The sequence below is a fragment of the Dysidea avara genome, chromosome 3, assembly GCF_963678975.1.
Source record: "Dysidea avara chromosome 3, odDysAvar1.4, whole genome shotgun sequence".
In the NCBI taxonomy this organism is placed as follows: domain Eukaryota; kingdom Metazoa; phylum Porifera; class Demospongiae; order Dictyoceratida; family Dysideidae; genus Dysidea; species Dysidea avara.
In genome coordinates this window covers 30,166,552-30,188,884 of record NC_089274.1, presented here as the reverse complement: position 1 = coordinate 30,188,884, position 22,333 = coordinate 30,166,552, and the positions used below count along the sequence as shown (strand labels likewise).

The 22,333-nt window shown below is 36.2% G+C and overlaps 1 protein-coding gene across 3 annotated transcripts in view; it reads right to left on the bottom strand.

The window, feature by feature from the left end:
• The window catches only part of LOC136250663 (adenylate cyclase type 8-like), a 36,021-nt gene that overhangs the window by 9,278 nt on the left and 4,410 nt on the right, over window positions 1-22,333 (bottom strand). Inside the window, exons 4-25 of one of the 3 annotated variants that reach the window (XM_066042891.1) lie at window positions 21,804-21,915; window positions 20,260-20,387; window positions 19,730-19,888; window positions 18,651-18,798; window positions 18,189-18,302; window positions 17,092-17,132; window positions 16,971-17,027; window positions 15,912-15,975; window positions 12,660-12,760; window positions 12,532-12,610; window positions 12,362-12,481; window positions 11,746-11,826; window positions 9,907-10,091; window positions 9,764-9,845; window positions 8,492-8,533; window positions 7,927-8,040; window positions 4,031-4,177; window positions 3,853-3,951; window positions 2,838-2,955; window positions 2,484-2,608; window positions 2,260-2,335; window positions 691-727 (exon numbers count right to left, since the gene is read on the bottom strand). In XM_066042891.1, coding sequence (XP_065898963.1) covers window positions 691-727; window positions 2,260-2,335; window positions 2,484-2,608; window positions 2,838-2,955; window positions 3,853-3,951; window positions 4,031-4,177; window positions 7,927-8,040; window positions 8,492-8,533; window positions 9,764-9,845; window positions 9,907-10,091; window positions 11,746-11,826; window positions 12,362-12,481; window positions 12,532-12,610; window positions 12,660-12,760; window positions 15,912-15,975; window positions 16,971-17,027; window positions 17,092-17,132; window positions 18,189-18,302; window positions 18,651-18,798; window positions 19,730-19,888; window positions 20,260-20,387; window positions 21,804-21,915 — 2,229 coding nt within the window. Of the gene's footprint in view, window positions 1-690; window positions 728-2,259; window positions 2,336-2,483; window positions 2,609-2,837; window positions 2,956-3,852; window positions 3,952-4,030; window positions 4,178-7,926; window positions 8,041-8,491; window positions 8,534-9,763; window positions 9,846-9,906; window positions 10,092-11,745; window positions 11,827-12,361; window positions 12,482-12,531; window positions 12,611-12,659; window positions 12,761-15,911; window positions 15,976-16,970; window positions 17,028-17,091; window positions 17,133-18,188; window positions 18,303-18,650; window positions 18,799-19,729; window positions 19,889-20,259; window positions 20,388-21,803; window positions 21,916-22,333 lie in introns of those variants that run through there. The other 2 variants (XM_066042890.1, XR_010698618.1) reach the window with 2 other exon arrangements.

The window sequence follows — 22,333 nt, the reverse complement described above, 5'->3', positions numbered from 1 at the left end:
CGTTTGATACTACTTAATTAGCAAAAAGGGTGTGTTGTTTGCACAAGAGGAGTACTGTCCCAAATGTTAATAAAAAAGTTTTGCCATAGAAACTGGGTGAGTTGATTTTAAATTATCACAAAGGGTAAATTCAAGTCAGTTAGAGGTAGGGAGTTCCATAATCTTGGTAGCTGACAAAGTTTAAAATGGCAGTGTTGAATTTGTTGAAGAAATATGGCAAAACGTTAATAAACACAGCAAACAAAAGTGGATTCCTGAAAAGACAGATACCATGATACTTGATAGGATATTGTTAATACACACACACAGTTTTTATTGAGACCACCTCATTATAATGACCTAGTGTAGCAAGCCAATGATATTTTCCATACTACTGATTGATATTTTGGAGATTAACAATACCATGCTAGCAAGAGTTAATAATTAACTCTTGATGCTAGCTTTAACATTAAAGGGTGAACAAGAGAATAAAATGAATATTAATTTTTAGTCGCACAAAGAGTTCATGAGTTCTTAATAATTATTATTACAAACTCTGAGTTGCAATGCATGTGTGAAAACATAAATTCATAATTTTTGCAAACAAAATTTATCATACAATGAAAAAATAGTAAAATATAGTATAATCTACTTTCTGCTTGACAATGCATATGTGCATGCAGTATGCAACAAAAGATTTTGCTAACATACCTTAACCAAATCGGAATAGCAAGTTCAAATTCCAAAACTATAATATCAAACCAATTACAACAAAGAGCAAATTTTAAGCACTAGTGCCTACATAAGACAAGCATAAGGAAAAACTAGGAATTTTAAGTTCAATTGGGGATCATAGAAATAAAAAGTAGGGAAACAAGGGAGGTCACCTATACACCTGTAGATACACTAGTGGACATTGTTAATCCCTACTTCAGCCTATACCCATGGCTGAATTAGGAATTAAATGTCCACTAGTACATCTGCAGGTGTAAGCAATCTCCCTTGTTACCCTACGTTTTATTTCTATGATCCCTAATCAAACTTAAAATTCCTTATTTTCCTTATACTTGTTTGTTTACTTTTTAGTAACATTATTGTGACTGGTGAACCCACACATACCACATCAAAAGAAGGAATGGCACCAGAGTTAATGTTTTGTCTGAGTTAATGTTTGCCCCTTTTCTGTTACACCTTTTCAGTCAGTAAGTTAAGTCACTAAGTCTAAGTCCTTGTAGGTTAGGTAATCCTAAGGCTGCAGCACATGTTGCTGCAGACCTTCAGTGCTGGTCACTGTAAAGCAGTAATACAATACAATAATACAATAACGCATGCCTCAGGTATCAATTACTGACTCGAAAGTAAAGTAGCCATTATGCTTCACTATCAGCTATGTTCACCCTATTATACAGCACTATAAATGAGGAAAAACACCTCTGCAATCAATCCAGTCATCACGAAAAATTTGGACAATTTACAAGCTTCAACTACTCGAGATTGAACAGTGGCCACTATGCTTCACTTTCACCTATTTCAGTCCATTACACAGCATTACAAACGAAGAACAGTATGAGAAGCATCTCTGCAATCAGTCTAGTTGCTACGGAAAATAGAGGCGAGATACCAACACAGCCACAGGGAAACCGCTTCACACTATCGCGAATCGACACCTTGCTGGTGTTGTCAGCAAAAAGAACTGGAACACAAGGAGGACAAAGGCAAGTCCATGATGCGTGTGTTTGTATGTACTGCGGTTGATGAAAAGACACATCTCGGGATGAAGTGATGTCAAACAGTGAAAAAATCAAGCCCGTAGCCATATCCATTGTAGAGTTATACTTGGCTGAAGGCATCAGGTAGTCAGAATAAAATTCTGTTGAAAAAAATTTAAAATTCCATAGAAACTTTTTGAAAGGGTTTCCAGCCAACAATATCACCCTAAAACCAGCCTCTTCCACTAGGTAGTATTGGTTAGGCACAGCCAAGCCCCAAAATGTCTTCAAACCAACCCCAAAAACCCAGTTCTACATGGTCCCTAATATACAGTACTACCATACTGTATGATTAATTGCTAGCAGTCTTATAACTACAACAAACAACTTTGCAAACAATAATAACCATAGCTTCATGACAATCACATGTAGCATTTAATGTATAAATGAATTGCTCACAATTATATTATTTGTGTAATAAATATAAGCACATAAATATTTGCAGCAGCAGTATCAATATTTACACTGAGATATCAATCAGCAAGGTAGTATGTGATCACATGTCCTTTACCTTTAATTGCCACTTGCCCTCTATATGTGAATGCAAACCCTCTTGCTGCAAGTACAGCCTGTGTTTCCTGTGTAACCTAAATCAAAACTTGAATAATTACTGAGTCGTGTGGTATTATTATTATACAGCAGAAGTGACTTGCAAATGTATAACCAATATTACATGCATGTTCAAATGTAAGACTAAGAAAAATGTATGTCAGTTTGTTTTAAAAATAAATTAACCTGAACTTTTCTGTTCATTCCAGTGCTCTCCATTCTGCTTGCAACATTTACAGTGTTCCCCCAAATATCATAGAAAGGCTTCGTAGCCCCAATTACACCTGCTACCAGTGGGCCGTGACTGATACCTATATAGTTGTAATTCAAACACTTACATAGAACACAATGTTATTTCTTATTAACCTGAGAGCTTCATTTGTGTACAACAGATTGCATGTTGAAATTTTATTATGGTTAATAACAATTTTTTTCTAGTCTTACTGGCTTCTTGGGCCACATGACATATCATCATGCATTTTAATTTATGTGTTGTCAGTAGCAAAATAGTGACTATGATATAAAATATATGGTACTTACCAACTCGCAATTCAAAATCATTGTAGGAATGCAGATTGATATCATCCAATCTTTCTCTCAGTGCAAGTGAGAAGTTAGTTAGATCTTCAAGATGTCTCCAGTTGCTATAATGTGATGTCTACGGTATAAAATACTTTGTTCTACATGTACAGGTGTAAAAGTTTACTAAACAACAAGCAAAATGGTTTAACAGTGTATCAAAAAAGCTGTTTTTTTTTTACTTACATACAATTTGTACCATAACAATTTTTTGAATTCATCCACTCACATTATTTTAATGCTCATTAATGTGTACAGCATACCGTACTTGCATTGCTGATACAGTATATAGTTATCTGCACAAAAACAGCCAAGCTGTGAAAAAAGGTGTGGCCTTAAAAAGTCTGGGTAAGAAAAGTTGTGAAATCAAAAGCGGTGGCCAAGAAATGGCTGCAATGATGTTAATGCTAATAGTATATAGTTATAAAATACAGTGTGTATATAGTATTAATAGACATTTGTGTGGGGACAGCAAGTAAAGACTTGGTCACTACATTACATGTATTCTGTAACCACTGTTGGATGTTGGCAATTAAAGCCAATCAGATTGATTTGCACACATGATGACAAAATATATATACTGTACAGGACTTACAATGGAAGGAGAAAAAGTATCTGTAACATGGTTGGATTGGTAAAGCATAAGCTTCAATAACAGTTCTACTTTCACTGAAACACTGTTAGTTTTTAAATGTTCCCTCTGATAAATTCACAGGGATGACACAAAGCTATAAGCTATAAGCATGCAATTTTACATGAAAAATACATCTGTATAAAGTAAATAATTTTAAATGCATTCCAGTTAATGTTGTTTATGGAAGTGTGTAATAGTAACCACTCCCCTACACAACACGTCAAGCATGTGAGACTTGTGAACAGTATTTTTGTTAGAAATGTACGTGCATGTATGTTTGTAAGTATGTACATATTTATAATATACATGTGTCATTATGCAGAAGATATGAAAGTAACAAACCTTCACAGAAACATTTGTGTGGAGACCAGAAGCAACCATATAACTTCCACCTATGGTTTTAATTTTTTCCAATGATGAGAACTTCTCTTCATGTAAGAGCTATTAGTACATATAATAATAAATGTAAAAGAGCCAATTCTTAAGCACTGATACAGTGCATACGAAATGCTTTACTAACTTCATCAAAATCACAAAATATTTCATTGAGTAATCTCATGCATTCCAGGCCTTGCTTGTTAACATCCATCTCACTGTAGAACTCTGAAAATCTTTGAATAGAAGCAAACATTACCCCTGCTTGTTCATGGTGTTGAAAGTAGAGTTTCTAAGAGTAACAACAATGCCATGGTTTTAGTGTCAGCATCACACTTACAGTAGCATTTAGATAATCATACTGCAGCATCAACACATGTGACTGAAGTACAGGGATGCAGGTATAGGCAACCTCTTGTTTTACTACTTTAGAGCTATTCCCTTGTTTACTACTTTTCTTTTATCCCTATTCCAACAAATTTCTAATTTTCCTTCTGCTTGTTTATTTACTTTTTAAAGAACATAATTATGACTAATGAACCCACACATACTGCATCAAAAGAACGAATGTCACCAGGCATGCCATAAAAATAATTTTGTCTCTGAACACATGCTCCAACTATATATTATTGAAAAAGCAAAGTGGCCATTATGCTTCATTTTCAGGTATATTCCACACGTGTTACAAATGAAGAACAGTACGAGAAGTGTCTTTGCAATCATTCCGGCTAGGCACCGGCCGATTATGCCAGCATAATTTAAAGCATAATAGGTGACCAAAAGCATCAAGCATAATGCCAGCATAATAGGGACGATGTTTGACAATTTAATTAAAACGCGCAATACGCTTGCCTGAAAGAAAGCAAATATTCACTGCCAATAGTATTATTAATGCATTTCATACTTAAAAACACGTAATATAACTTATTAAACCGTTTCTTTGTTGGTTATTCACACTTTGCAGAAATAAGATCGAGATACTCTAATAGAGCAGTCACTTACTCTAATACAGCAGTCAGGAAAGGCTGATATACTCTAATAAAACAGTCAGTTCTAGAACATAATCTTGATTTTGAAAGCATAATTTTGAGCATAATAGGCTTAATTTTTGAGCAATGCTCAAAAGCATAATAGGTAAAAGTTTGGGCATAATAGGCCGGTGCCTAATTCCGGCCACTATGGAAATATGGACAATAAGCACGATGGCCATGTCACAGGGAAGCCATATCACACAATGTAAATTTACACCTTATTGTCAGTGAAAAGAACTGGGACACAAAGGAGGATAAAGGAAAGTCAATGATGCTTGTGTTGTATGTACTGCAGATACACCAAAAGGCATTTGTCAGGCTGAACCAATGTCCCTACTAGTAAAAAAAATCAATTATGCTTGTACAAAGGCCTTAGTAAGTAAGTAAGTAAGTAAGCAAGTAAGTAAGTAAGTAAGTAAGTAAGTACCAATCCTGTAAGTATAAGTACAATGTAAGTAAGTATACATGTAAATCAGTCAGTCAGTCAGTCAGTCAATCAATCAGTAAGTCAATCAATCAGTCAGTCAGTCAGTCAGACAGACAGTCAAGTTTCAAGCTTAGCATTTTACCTAACCAAAGTTCTGCATGTAGGGCAGGAAGTTGGTCAATATAATAGATATAATTGTAGGTTGCAGGGTAGTATAGGGAGCTAGGAGTACATGTAGGTATAGTTTAAGTACATTATATAGGCCATCAATTATTTCAGTCACTGTTATAGAAATACTTTAGGTAAAGTTTAGCCTTTACATATGTGACCAGATTTTACAAAACCAGGCTTCCACACACATCCAGATTTAAAGGACCATAACTCAATGTATGGAGTATGCTATCACTTTTACATTTTGACCTGTTATTTATGTGAAAACTGTAGGTCAATAACATACTGGGTGGTTAAGTTTTACAAGCAGTTATAGTCAAAGAAATCGGATGAGTGTGGAAAATCCTGTCACATAATACTGATCAAGAAATAGTGTAACTCTAAGGACCAGTCACCCTGATAGCATGCTCACTACAGTAACTTATGCACCCAGTGGTAGTATTTAATCAGTTTCTGCATAAAGATAATTTCTTTGTTTTTACTGTTCACTCTTTTCATACTGAGTCAACATGTGTTTGGGATGATAGTTCAGCTATAGCTAGCCATAATTACCCATGTACAGCTATTTTAATCTAAGTGCACTGAATACTATAATCCTTTCAGTCTCTTATTAAAGAAGAGAATTTCTGCTTGCGCAGTTGCTAGCAACCACTTATTTCAGATGAATCCTGTATTCTATACTGGAGTGAATGACAAATATAGTGGACTATGCTTAAGGTGCAGTAACTACCAACATAGATATTAGAGTACAGGGATAGGCAACCGAGCGCGCGCCGTGTATATCTACCATTGATTGTGGTTGAAGCACTCCTCGGTATTGATTAAATCCATGCGGACAGGATGGCAGTTTGTGGTTTAGTCGTCTTACAGTTGATTTCAACCACCTTGTGGTATTTTAGTTGATATACAAGACTTTTAATGCTTCTGGCTTCTGTTGTTTAATCGTCTTGGGTGGTTTTCATCGCCATTTACGATTTTGATCATCAATGGGTACCTCCGTTTTTTGTCTACCTGTTACGAAGAACAGAAGTCTAGTTCCACTGGGGAAATAGTGCTGAAGTCTTCGCAATACTTTGAAGTTTTGCACAGTACCACTGAAAGATGTTCCTCGCATAACAGCGCTTGTGTTGAAGTTGATAAATCATGGAGTAGTATTTTAAAGAACCGAGATGAGACTGCCAAAGGGCATTAATCAAGCGGAATAATAAAACGAAGTACACCATGCAAAACTATGTTACTTTAGGGTTACTGTGGCATTGTTTGCCAGTCGAAAGTGAACTTACCATGAACACAACAGGTACACAAAAAAATCGTGTCGACTGAGATTAAAATGATTGATGGCGGCAAAAACTCACAACAAGACTTACAATAGGAGTTTGCCTAGTACTTGTAAAACATAAAGAGATTGTCATGAAATACTCCACGCCCGTAGAAAGTAGTCCAGAGCAGAAGACACCATTTTGGCCTCAAGAATTCACCAACAGCGGAGTGTTTCAGGGCGCGCGCTAGTTTCTAATCCCTGTACTCTAATATCTATGCTACCAAGGCCAACATGTAATTTACTATGAAATTTAACTCTACTGTATAACTTCCCAATTGGTAAAATAAGTTCTTATATGTACAGTACGTATGTCAATAAATGTTCCCAAATACATCCTAAATCAAGATTCTTTGTGGCACCATATCTCAATCATTTACACCTGAATTTACACAAAAAATCGAGTGTTTAATCACAAAGTAAATTGGACTACAGGGTCTACAATATGTTATAGTTACACAGTGTAGCTACTACTTATGAGCAAAATAAAAATAAAATAGGACTTTTCAGATGCAAACTGTTATGTGTACACGGAAATCAGTTTTAAAGCAAACTGCTTTTTACTAACACTTTATAGATTCATTTTCGACAACGATGTAACAGTGCATAGTATCTTTCTCACAGGGGCCAGCAGCAAAAGGGGACAAGTGCCATTTGAAAATTTAGGTGACCACATAGTGGGCATTAAATAGAATTTTGGGACATACATGTATTTGAATATTGTAATATTTGCTAAAAATTAATTTGAGACTGTCTTGAGCTTTTAAATTGTATATTGTTTACTTGGTGAAAATATTATTCACATGGCTTTTCTAATTTTTAGAAATGGAAAATCTAAATTTAATGGCACATGTCCCCTTTTCCCACTGATCCCTTCAATTTGTGATATGCATTAGGTACATTAGCTTTCTATTGCAGCTATGTTGATCTAGTTATAAATATTATAAGGAAACAATTTGCTGATTAAACAGGTGGCTTAATTACTGTCTGTGGTAGAGGGGCTGTATAACTCAGATACTGGTGACTATTTGTAATTAAGTTCCAGCACTGGTGTTCTTACACTGTATAGTAAACAAGACTAGCATGTTGCATACCTTTGAATCTGGTTCAGTCAAAAATTTCTCGGACACATGTTCAGGGAGGATATTTGCTAACAGAATAATATTATGTAACCGAATATCTTCAATTGCTGCCCTTTGTTGACTGATCTAAGATAATAAAAGAAATAAAATAATAATGACTACACATTTAATGATTTAAGAGTAATGGAGGCCTTGCAGTGCATAGGTGCACATTAGATGATTCAGTTCCTCCAGTAACATCACTGTCAATGAACAGCAAGGAGCAGTTCAATGCAGTCAGTGTCGGAAATGGTTCAAGATCAGAGGAGCACAAATGTAGACCCTACCCAACATCTTCATTTTTAACCTTTTTGGATTTGTTCCTTTCATTAGAAGGGTCACATGACCATTTTAAGGCAGTGGTACAGAGGAGAGGAGGAGGATGTGTGTGTTGTGTGTGTGTTACGTGTGTTGTGTGTGTGTGCAATTACAGATAATTAGTGAGAGCCCAGATGATAAATAAGTAATATATACTGGCACATCCACAGCTGTACTGTATCTTTCTATACATTTATTCCAGCACAAACAGAAACCTTACCTCTTCACGCAAGAGAAAATTTAGTCTCCTTGAAAACTGATACTGTAGATGCATCACAGAGAGATTAAATTAATAAGAATATTACAATGAACACCACACTCTTACTCACTGTAGTAGTGCACTAACATATGTACACACATAAACATACATACATACATACATTGAAAACATTTTAAACCATTTTACATACGTGTATGTAAAATGTATATACCTACATCCAATTTGTACCTATTGTACCTATACTTTGTACCTATTGTACCTATACATTGTACCCATTGTACATTGTACCTACATATAGCTACCCATTATACATTGTACCATTACTATGCGACGTCATCTCGCGAGACTGTGAGTGATTAAAAAACTTGGTGGTGAGGCACCCATTTCGCTCACAAGTAACAAAACAGGATGAATACTTGCAAGTGAAATGGGTACCATGCTCTTTAATTAGTAAGCTTTTAATTGCTTGCACTCTCGCAAGATGATGTTGTGTTTGAGCGGTGTTGTGCTGTATACCGTATGAGCAGAAATTTGGCGAGCAAAATATTTGGTGTTTGCTTAATAATTTGTATTTGGCAAGAGTTTAATTTGATGAAATACAAAGTGGAGTCCTGCGTGGTAGCATATTGTATAGCTGGCTTCTCTTTACAAAGATGTATGTACGTTTGCTTCGTTGGCCCATATACTGGAGAGACTTTCATGTAAGACAGAGGACAGAGAATTTCCTTGGCAGTGTAGCAAAAGGAAAGAAATGATTGGGAACATTCTCCATGCCAAGCAGCTAGTTATGATCTCTGCTGCGTGTTTCTTGAGGTGTATCTTCCTCAAGCGGTATCTTTGCTTCACTATACTTCCGGCGAAATAGTATAGGACCTCCTTAATCCGTGATATTTACACAGACAATCGTAGAATTGTTTGATTATAACTGCAGGCTGACCTCCAGTACATCTAGATACACCACCTTGCTTCTTGCTTAATCTTGCACCTGTTCAATTGGTTAAAATATTAGAAACACTAATAGCGAGATTTTAATTTGGCGATTTTGTAAGCATCCGCCAATTCACCAATTATAATCCCACGCCAAAATTTCTGCTCATACGGTATTCTGTTAACACATACCTACATACATACATACATTCATACACACATACATACAGTACATCCATACACATGTAAGTATGTATGTATGTATGTATATGTACGTATGTACATACATGTACATACAACAACATACATACATGCATACATACATATATACATACATAACTGTACCTGTCTAAGGAGCAAAATGGTTGGGATAAGCAAAGACAAGTAGACTGCAAACTGCAACACAACTGTTCGGACAAAACAGCCACTACATAAGCACACAACAGCAATATTTAGAGAATTATAACAAGATATATCTAATCCCTTACATTGCTAATGATATACTACATGCTTTCACAAAATAAGCAGCAACTATATCAGTGTGAGCAAATGGAATATGGAAATACACAGTAGCCAAAGTGACCAAATTATGTAGCAGTTGTCCAGAAAGAGGCATATCAGTCATTGGAGAACTCAGATATATCCCCATTATCAAAATCTGAATACTGATGTACTAGTGAAAAAAGAGAGAGTAAAAGGGCTAATAGTACATAGTAATGTACGTATTACTATAATAGTTCACCTCATTTTTGCATACACTCTGTATGAATGCATTCTTATAAGTATAGTAAAATGTACCTCAATTTTTATTAAACCCAAGCAAGTGCTTGGTTCCTAAAACAGTTTTCTAAAAGACCTCTGTGTGTTTGTGCGTGTTGTGTATGTTTAGTACGTGTGTGCATGCATGTATGTGTGTGCGTGTGTGGGGTGGTGATGTTATTTTAACACCATGTCGGTCAACACCTCTAAGAGTTGACCCACAGGCAATGGCTTTTAGCCGGCTATGCTGACAACAATCAAAAAGTTGGGTTACTGTGTGCCAAGCCCAGCTGTTAGTATCACTTGAGATGCACCAACCTGGTGCACCTGTGGAGGTTTTGCAAGCCTCCCAGGGATACTGAAGTCTGCACTGCGGACAGGCACAGCTTGGCGAACATTCAGGGCATACGCGGCTGCTGGGGTTCAATGGGTCCATGTGGCTGTACCATCATGACCATTGCCACTAAACCTGGTGGCATGACTGTCCACTTTTAATGCCACCTGTGCCTTTCAATTAGGGAGGCCACACAAACCGGACAGAGTAGCAGAGAAGGAAGAAGAAAGAAGTGCATGCAGGTGCGTGTATGCATGTGTGTGGACGTTCGTGTGTGTGCTTGCGTGTGTGTGTGTGTGTGTGCTTGTGTGTGTGTTGTGTTGTGTGTGGGTCAGTGTTTTTTAACACCATGTTGATCAGCACTTCCCTGAGGTGACCCACGGGCAACAGCTTTTTAGCCGGCTAAGCTGATGACAATCGCAAGGTTGGGTACAACTGAAGTCTGCACTTAGGACAAGCACAGCTTGGTGGACTGTCATAATGCCAGGGCGCACGCCACTGCTGGAGTTCAATGGGTCCTCTGGTTTCCGTGTGGCTGTGCCATGACCATTGCCAATAACCAGGTGCGTACTGGTGGCATGGCTGTCTGCTTTAGCTGCTGTCTGTCCCTTCCATGTAAGGAGGTCACATGACTTGAAGGGGGTAGCGAAGAAGGAGGAGGAGTGCATCACATGCTGAATATATTAAGCAAGGATTGTATTAAGATCCGTGGTAGTGTGTTGTGCAGCCAAGATATGTATATTGACAGGAAGAAAGAAGCACAATTTTCATGCCTATAATATGTTAAGCTCCATGGTCCCTTCTTCAACGCACACCATTTTTTTGCATTATACCTGTCTATCAGGTAGAGTACGCTACACAGCAATTTTGCTCCAGCCATTCATGACATGGGCGGCCAGTTTCAATATTTTCCTTCAGGGTTCTAGATATTCTTTTTGCACACTAAGCAAAAATTGCTATGAACTGCAAAATGCATATTTTACTTTTTTCACCTAAGGATGTACCCTTTTTCACAGCTTGGCTGTTTTTGTGTAGATACACATTTACAAAAGTAAAAATTTTGTAGATGGCTGATTAATTTCCTACAGGATACTTAGCATTACAGGAATGTGGTTTTACCTACAGCCTGTCAAGGTACAGTGCACATGTAGTAATTCTGAAGAAAGATAGCAGTGCATTTAGTGTGCACCAGATAACACAACTGATTTGCATTGTAATTATATCAATTGAGTACCTGAGAATAGTGACATCCATCATGATCAGGATCAAGCGGTTCATTTGCAAGCATAACCAGACCATCAGAAACACAGTTCAGCTATGAATGTGATGATTACACAGGTAAATTTTGTAATACCAAAAGTTAATAATTGGTATTTATTGGTCTTGATAATACCTACGTACTTAAAAAATAACTACTAAAAACAGGAATTTATGTATATAGATACTAAATCAATAACTGTACAAGCTATTACAGGAGTATTTCAGCTGCATATAATAAATAGTCAACAACAATCTCTAGAACAGTACTATGCTATTGACGTTGGGTTATGTGAAAGCATAGATATACAACTCTATATATCTATACCATATTTCCTGATCATATAAAACAAATTGGCTGCATTATACAGCTACAATAGTTGTACTGAGGTATGCATAGGCATGACTATAAAAGGTTGATTAGCTACCACAGGATATATATATCCAAGGTCAATTTAATATTGAAAATATTTCACTGGTTTTATTGAGTTAATAGCCGGCCAGTTCATTTCATTACACTATGAGACAGGCTTTATAATAAATCTGTGATATGTAGCTATATACACTGTACATATAAAGTCACTGTGATTTACCAATGATAAAATAGTAGAAACTAACACCACATCCCAAAGTATCAAATAAAACAAGTAACGGATTGATTGCCTTGTCTCAAGAATTTTTGTTGCTCGATTCAAATATGATGTCTCTTCAACCTGCAATATTACATATAGCCAACATCACTACAAGTACTGTACATGTATACCTTAATTTTGTTTCCCATTGCTATGAATAATGCTATTGAAAGTGTAGTAGAAGTACAAACTAAATAGAGAAGTGATGCGCTAAAATAATATTTCAATGAATGTAAATAGCAGTACATACATACACTACCTGGCTGGAAGTATTAACAACTGAGAAGCAAAAAATATCATCACCAATATCAGTAATCCAATCACATAATACTTCAGCTCTCCAAACATCTGAACTTGGTACTACAGTGATTGTGTAATCTGTAACACTAGCATGGGTACTTGCTCTACATACAGGACCATTTCCACACTAACTAAAAAGTCATAGGCATTAAACATCAGCACCATTCATGATTCACAGCATGCATCACTTTTAAGGTACTCCAGTAGTACCGCATGTAGCTAAGGCTACTGTAGTAATGTGTACACCTGTAACACACGGCAGCCTGCAGGTGCAAACAATGTGCATGATGCTAGTAGTACCTGTCCTATATTATAACTTACTACCATGACAATAGTATTGCAGTGTGCATGACTTGCAGTATTGTGTATGTTATATACTAAGTTAATGCAATGGGAACCAAACATTAAACGTCAACACCATTTATAGCATACACAGTGATGTCACTTTAAACATGAGGCTGCTTTATTCCATCCTGCAAGTACACTGAGATGATGTAAGCACAATGATGCAGGCAAGCAAGTTTAACAGCAGAGCTGTGTAGCAAGCTTACTGTATCTAAAACAACTGTAGTATTGTATTACCACACAGGTGATGGTGCAATCTTAGCAGTACCTGTCATGCAGGTTATAGCTACCATTTCAGATTGTGCATGACATTTAGCTTATTGACAACAAAAAGAAATATAATGTACAGTATGTAGTACCTGCCCTACAGCACTGATACAGTGTACCTGCCTTACAGTAAAGGGTTTTTCTACTAGTATAAATACACCTACACCATTGTCTAAGTCAGTTAGAGACCGCCCACTCAGATATTCGTGGCTTTAAAAACCTAGGCTTCACCTCATGCTTTTAAAATCATGAAAATCCTTGTGGTAGGTTTCTAACCATTACTTAGAGGCTTCATTTAAAAGAGATATGAAGAGTACTTTATTTGGCACAAAACCACCTCATTATATGCAGCAACTGGTGAGAAAAGTTCGTGAACTCAAATGGAATGCAGACAGATGTACAGCAATTTTCCTTTTATAATATAGACCACAACTCTAAATACCACATATTTATATGTACCATACGTGTGTATGACAATGAGCTTTGCAGTGCAATATATTGATTTTCTGTGTTTGTTAAAGGTATGATGTGAATTTGTGTGTTTAATTATAATTATGTACCATAGTTACCAAATAAAACATACAAGCTATACAGCTACTGTAAGAACAACATTATACATCAAGACACTCTCTAGCGTGCATGTGGCTCAAGATGCCAACACACTACACACTAGTGTGCTATTAACAGTAAGAAAATTAAAAAAAAATTATGTATACATAGCTCTATACTACCTTTATGAAATAAGACAATTTTTGGCTTTTTTGCTATGGAAATGTCCTTCACCTTCAGTAGTCCACACACCAAATTTGAGCATAATTACTTCAGGCATTTCAGAGAAACAAATCACCAAAAGTTGCCTTAATTCTAATTCTTATTTTTCCCACTTCCATCTATCATAGTGTATAGTAGGGACCACAAAGAAGTAGGTGTGGCAAACGAAATAACATCACCCAAAAACCAGCCTCAATCTTCCCTGACAACGATGAGGCAGTATTGGTTAGGCAAAACTAAAACCCAAACAAGTCTTCCTTCAGATCGACCTGAAATCCTTTCAACAAGTTGTTATGGGATTTATTTTTTAAATTATCTAATGGAATTTTCTCTGACTGACTGATGCCTTCAGACAAGCGTAACTCAATAATGATAATGGCTAAGGCTACGGGCATGATTTTTTCACTGTTTGACGTCACTTCGGCCCTAGAGGTGCCTTTGGCATACTGCAGTATGTACAATGCATATTCACGGACTTACCAGTGTCCTCCTTTGTATCCCATTCATCTTTGCTGACAGCGAAAAGTGTTGACTTGGTGGTAGCACGTGATGGCTTCTGTTCGTAACAGAAATCATCCGCATTTTTCATAGTGGCTACTTTGATTGCAGAGGTGCTTTTCAAACAGTTCTTGATTCGTGTAACGGGTTGAACATAGCCGACGACGAAGCGTAGTGAGCACGTGGCACCATTTCTTTCTTTCGGTATATAACACTTTTTATTGTTTTACTGTGATATAATATTGTGCACTACTCCAGCTTGTTTCAGTACTTTTAATTGATGTGCTATGATCCCTACTCTAGTTGAAAATTCCATTATTTTGTGTACTTGTAAAACGCAAACATGATATGTGATTACCTTGAAATTGTAAGCAACTTGTGGCCACAACTAACAGAGTAAGAGCTACAGTTCTACTGTATAATGCAAAAGCCTAATGTGTGTAATAAGGTATAATTGAGATACTGTAATACAACAGTCACTCTATAATAGAAGACTCATCCAAATATATATATATATAGAATGTTCATATCATAAGTACACTATACATAATTATAAATAATCACTAAAATACAAAAAAAAATTGGCTCTCTACCCTGTCCCATTCTGCTATTCCTGTAGAAAACAAACCGAGATAGGTAAAGTAAGCCCCAAAACCAGCTTTGGGATGTTACACATATAAAAAAGGTGATGTCTATACCAAAACGACTAAAGTTGTAATTGACATCAACATCATTACAGCCATTTCTTGGCTGTCACAATTGGTTTCACAACTTTTCACCCAATATTTTTTTGGGGAGGTGGGGGGAGGGGGGCACTTTTTCACAGCTTGGCTGTTTTGGTATATACATGATACAAAGGGCACTATGCTCTAACATACATATTCTGGTACCATTGAATTTTGTGCTAAAGCATCATTCTACTATATTATAGAGGTGTGCAATTATCTAGATATATCCAATTATTGAGATATCATAAGACTTATCGAGATAAGGATGATAGGTTTATTCATCTAGATAATAATAATAAACTTCCGTAAATTACTTGTACACCAAAGAATATATCTGATGGTGTAGACATCTCCAACTCTCCCACCATTTGGGCACAGTGTTAAAACTAATTTTTAGACTCTCCAAATTGTAATTTGCTCACTTCACTAGTTACATTATTTTATAGTTAACTAAAAAATACTTGTTTCAATTATCTAGATATGTTAGATAATCGAGATAAGTTCAAAAGGAAATATCGAGATACGTATGTCTAAATTTGTCATTGCACACCTCTACTATATTAGCAATTTGAATATACACCACAATAACTAAAATACCCAACCTTCGCTTCATTTTGCTTGTTTTTGTATTGCATGCTCAGTCTACTGGTGCTCTCCTTCATGAACCTAAGGAAAATATAAATACACTATAAAAATTATTAATCTAAAAATGAAGTTCCAGTGATGAAAAGTAGTGATACAAGATATATGAATGATTATAACTATTATAGCATGCATAGCAATGTAGGAAAATCCCTACATTGGGATATGTCTGTTCAATGCCAAAGAACGCTATGTTGCTAGTATTCATAACTCTAGTATTTATCAATGAACCCAGCTTCATATTTACTATTTTCTTATATCGCAGCACATATCTATCTGGATCTGGTTTATTAGAGTATTTTGATCTCACCATTTATTTCATTGCGTGCCAGATGGTTCAAGTGGAAGCGATTTACTTGTTGCCCCCACACAAACTGTTACTAATCTCAAGTGAGCCACACAATACAAAAGGAGTATGGTTGGCATGTCTTGTTGTAAAACTGCAGCTGGTTGCAGGATCATTAAGGGATGTGGTGACAGTATGTTCTGATCATTTATGGTTGTAGTTTTATAAGTGCAATCACACATAACTACTGTCTTACAGTAGCAAAATGTTGATGCAGAAAATTAATGCCTCAGTATGGTTTCCTTGTGTGAAGAAGACAACCATGTAGAAGATAAAAGGAAAGGCATAATACAGAAGGTAGATACTTGCTGGAACAGAAAAGGAACATGTCACACATGAGTTTGCTATTGTGGCATGAAAATGGTGGGTGTATGCTGGCCTCTAGCCTTGTAACTATGGTCAGGCAGGCTGGCAGACCAAAAATTTGGTCTTGGCATTTAAATAAAATTGGCCTTTTGCATTTTCATCTTATCATGAAAGAGTCCATATATATATACATGTACATGTAAAGAATTGCCTCTACTACATCTACATACTGGAAACTGACATAATAATATCAAAATACATTATGCCACAACGGTATGCACAGAAATGCAGTATACTTGTATATAAATGTATACGTGCATGTGCATATTTAGGTTTAGTGTACATTTTCACTGCTCAAAAGACTGACCTGTTTGCTTCTGAAACATTAGCAAACCGTCCAATGCTTTTCACAACATTATCAAGTCTAAACAAATCACGATCAACAACAACATGAACTGTATGATATGATCATAGTTATTTATACATACACTTCTCTGTTTGAAGCTGATGAAATCAAATTTAAACGGTCCTATAAAGAAATAAATACTTATATAATACACACTGTATGTACTTCTATAGCTGAATTACATGGGCAGCGTGAGTATACATTATACCAAGGCTGCAAGAGATTTTGCTGATATATACACCTGAAACACGAGGGCCATAGGCCTGAGGGCTAAGGGTGTATATAAGTGATATATGTAATAGTTAAACCACGGGCATGAGTGCATATATACAGGCAAAGCATGAATGCCCGTGGTATAATTAAAATGTTCTACTTTAGCATGCAGACTCACCTAATTGGCAAGCAAAATCAGTGCGTATATCTCGTTAAGGCAGTGCGTATATCTCGTTAACATTTTGAGCCAGTGCAATATGTGATATATGTGCACTGGCTTTCCTTTGATCTGAGGTGTGAAAGTGGTACATATATATATAAGCACATTCATCTGATAGGTGAAAGAGCATAAGAACTACAGAGTTTAATTTATAGATCAGTATCTGATGATCAATGGTGGTTTTTAAAGTGTGAGCTAATATAATAGCCTTCAGAACATTATTCATACATGATGTACATCATTATGCCTTTTTTATAGACAACGCCAGAAAAATTGGATTGTACATGTGGGATCTAGAGTTTTAGTTTTACCATTTTGTACTACATTAAGCCAACTAACTCATCAGTTATAGAGACAGTAAGTAAGTCAATATATTAAGTTAAGTACTTAGGACAATAAGTAGTTGTCCTAGATGTAAATGTTCCATGGTCTGTTCAATGGCTGACACATGGTGGGTAGAAATTTGCATCCAAATGATTATTTTACTGATCATGTATAGTATCAAATAGTCAAAATTCAGCAACTACATTGAGCCTAGCCAAACCTGTAAACCCAAACCCACAATTAAATGTTTCATGTCGATTAATGTAATGAGCCAAAGTGTATTGTATCTTTGAACTGGTTGAGAATCAAAGCGATGAACAAACCACGTTTCCATGATATTTCCCAGGAAACATGTGAGTTTGAACATCCATGCTAAAGTGGTAGATACACATATACGTACACACTGTACGTGCTGCACGAACTTTGTCCATTTCTTCAATGTCTTGTCTAGATTTGTCTATTTCTGCAGTTTGTCTTCCAAGAGAAATAATCCCTGAATCTTCGTCAATATTTTGAAATATTTCACTTTCATAATCCTACAGTACAAGAACAGTAAAACAGCAACATCAACTATAAGCCCTTTAATTTGATGTTTCTGGTCTTACAGTGGATCAATCCCCCAGGTTACCATGCTTCGTTTTAAATTGTGTTATATTCAATGCTGTGTTAAGCAAAAATAGTTGATGTATATAGTTAAATTTTATAATGAGAAAAAGGGTGCTCACAATGCCAATAAATATTTCATCACCAACCATTACACACTGTTAACTCCTTTTTTAAAATAACCAAACAAAGAAACCTTTCATGGAAATTAAGTCATTTAGAGAAAATAGTTAGGATGTACTGATTACATATAGTGTACCTGACAAAATTATGTAGCTTACATTCCTTGTGATGAAATAGGTGTCTATGCCTCTTTCAGCTAGGTATTCACTTCTTTTCATTCCATAGCCATCTTCTACCAAGTACTTAGTACCAATGACATTGAGTTGTTTCAAGGAATTAATGGTAGCTTTTGAAATATGTACACGGCTACATATACAAATACGTACATAGTGTTAAAAACTCACTACAGCACAAGTGTAACTGCATGCCTAGAGGGTTCTAGGGGTTTCAGTAAACCTCCTTGGATATTACACCAAATTTTACACATTACCTGCAACATTTGAGACTTAGGCCCCAAACTGGGGTCTACAGTACCAAAGAATATAGGACATGCCTGTATTTTTTTTTTTAATTTGAATTTGAAGTGATGGTTTAATACTAAGACTTCGAAGGAACTCTATATTATCTATGTCATATTCTAAACAATACCTTAAACACTTTGGTTAAAATTGAGATACTATGGTACTGCTCAAATGCAACGTCGTCTCACAAAGGTGCGAGCGATTAAAAAACTCGCAAATTACCCGTAATACTTGCAAGCAAAACATGTGCCACATACTTTAATTAGCGAGTTTGTCAATCATTCACACTCTCGTGAGACGATGTTGCGTTTGAGCTGTAATGAAGGTTTCTAAATACCCTGGATAATGTACAGTACTATACATGCATGTAATGAATGAGAAAAATTACAGTAATACATTAATACATCTTGCAAGATTTCCAAGAACTTTTTCTGGGATAGAACCATGATTGTTGGTTGTTATTGCTATTAGAGCCTTACAGTGGCCAGCACTGAAGGTTTGACAGCAAAGTGTGCTGCAGCTTGGATTACCTACCCCCTGAAACCTAACAAACAGGAGCTAGAGACTTAACCTACAGTAACTACCAACAAGGTGAAACAGAAAATGGGACAAAGGAAGGAAGAAATCCCCTAGGATTTGAACTGGGACTTGAACTGGAGTTGTGTAAGATCCTTACAAAACTGTAACACTTGATATATGTCACTTCCATGCAATGTTCTGGTGTTGTGTTTTGTTATGTATGCCAGTACAGCAATCTACCCAAAAAAGCAACTTGCCCTGGTACTCCAGCCGATTCCATGTTGTTAGCCAAGGTAACATCGTTAGACCAAACATCAAACTGCCACTTGCTTAATCCCACCAAACCACACAATACTGATCCAGAATGTATTCCAACTCTCATGTTCAAATCCACACCTGCCATTGCTGAAACAGCTCTAGAAATAAAACATTTTTTTACATGGCAGTGAAGTACAGTGTTCATGTGAAGCTTTATGCAAACACCTTCTATTTAAATTGTTAACTAATTCAAGGCTAATGCCTGTAAATGGACGGAGTCAGAATATTGACTCTAAAATTTGTGTTGAATACAGAAAAACTCCTAGACTCAGAAATGAGATGATCCAATGTGCCAAGCAGCACATGCAGTAGCTGAGATTCTGCATTCAACCTAAACTCAACTATATTGACTTCTAATGCTTTAATAACTGGTATGGAATCAGAGCTCACACTATTTATCTCTGTCAACCACAGCCAGCAATCCCATTGGATGTACAAATTAATAAATGTGTGTATACATAGATCTTACTTGATTATGCCCATCATCTCCAGGCCAACTTCAATACAGCACACAGCATGATCTCTTCTCTTTTCAGGTAATCCACTTACACAGAAGTAACAGTCACCAAGAATTTTGATCCGAACACAAGAATTCAACTAACAAAAAATTCATATAGAGCTAAAGAACACATAACATAACATGCTATGTACATGTGTGTAAAAATGGCTATATGTGATTTTAATTTTGTTTGATGATTTCTGCTGGAAATGCCAGATTAGAATTTAATGCTCCACATTGCAGGAATTAATCACACCAAAAGTCAATAATAGATAATATAATTCTAGAATAGTAGCAAAACAACCATCATTTTGTGCAGTTCACTCCAATACCTGTTATTCACAAAATAAAATGCATCTAAATGAATAATAAGACTTGTCATAAGCGGTGGAGATGTACTTAGCTACATAGCTATGTATGTGTAGTAATAAATAAGGAGATATAGTTGGTGGAGGGCAGCTATTTTTGTCAACAGATAGTTACCTTTTTTTTTGGTCTTCAGCTTACAGCTGGCCTGGCCCCTTCATTCTTTGGCCTGCTCCACCGCCCCTGAGACTTGTGTAACTAGTCTCTACAATGCATTTTTCATCACTTTAAAAAAAGGGTAGTGCAGAGCAGTTGCAAGGTAAAAAGAAATATATTGACAAGTATATAAGATTACTTGAAATCTATATAGCCATTTCTCCTACATACACATTTACCTATAGCATACAGATACAGTATCTGTGTATGTGTACATTTCTGTTTGCAGTGTGCAATTTCTTTTCAGAGTGCACATGTATAATTTGTCAAACTAAAAGTTCACTAGTTAGTTTTAAAATCTATCACATTTACCAAACTCATGTAATTACAGGTGCAGCTCAATCATCATTAGTGAACTTGATGGAAGAAATACCTATAATCCATGACCTCACAGTGGAATTGTAATGGTTAGGAATAATTAAACCAATATCAATACACTCTTACATTCCACCATAATTCTGAATATAGATGTACTAAAATGCAATATTTCTGCTCGACTTCTATTACAGGCCAAAACTGTCCAGCCATTATAACATTGGCTTGTTAATCCAGGAGTCACAGGTGGACATACTGTACCTGTATGTACATGTACCTCATAACCTGTACTTTTCTCTTAACTTTTTTATTAACAATGTTTATTGAAATGTATCATAATGTACATGTACGTACATTGCGATGTATTTCAAAATTGCTAAAAATACAACCCAATCAGTGCCCCAAAAGGAGACCACCTACAAGCAAGTGGTGCCTGCAGGTGGTGCTAGCATCAGGGGCCCACTAGGAGCAGCCAGTTTCCTCCCTTATCCTAACAGCTTTCTTTTGGTAGGTTAGCTAGGTCAAGTCACTAACAAAGCTTATGCCCAAGTCTGTGTGTAGGCCATATGGTGCTCCACCTGGTGTCCCCTGTATCTATCATAATGTATAATACTACACATACACTGTATTCTGCATACATGTACCCCACAGTACTTATTCACCAATGTAATGCTCACCTCTGCAACTCTATCAAACTGTGAGAACAATTCATCAAGAGTGTGAACAAGTTCTTGTGCAGTGCAATTTGATGACAGAGCAGTAAACCCTTTTATGTCAGCAAAGAGGATGCTAAATAAATAAATAAATAAATAAGGTATACAAGAGTACACACGTGCATTGCACAGCAGTACATGTACTCTTATAATTAATATATATATGCACTTGTACGAATTGCATGATAAGACGTACTGAAAACAATAACTATTGCCCATAGCAACCTGAATTTTGCACTTTTGTAGGAGTGAATGTTTAAGGTAACTGCTTCATGATCTGAAAGATAGCATATATAGGTCATGAGATAAGATTGTGGTTTCCTATACATTATGTATGTGATTGCCCAGAAGGAGTAACCTTTACATATACTTATAAGACTTAGGAATATCACAAACTTAAAATTGTAATTTGCAAATCTCATGACCTATACAATTATGTGAACTTTTTTACTCAATCACAACAATGCATAATTCTGGTCTAGGGTCAACACTTG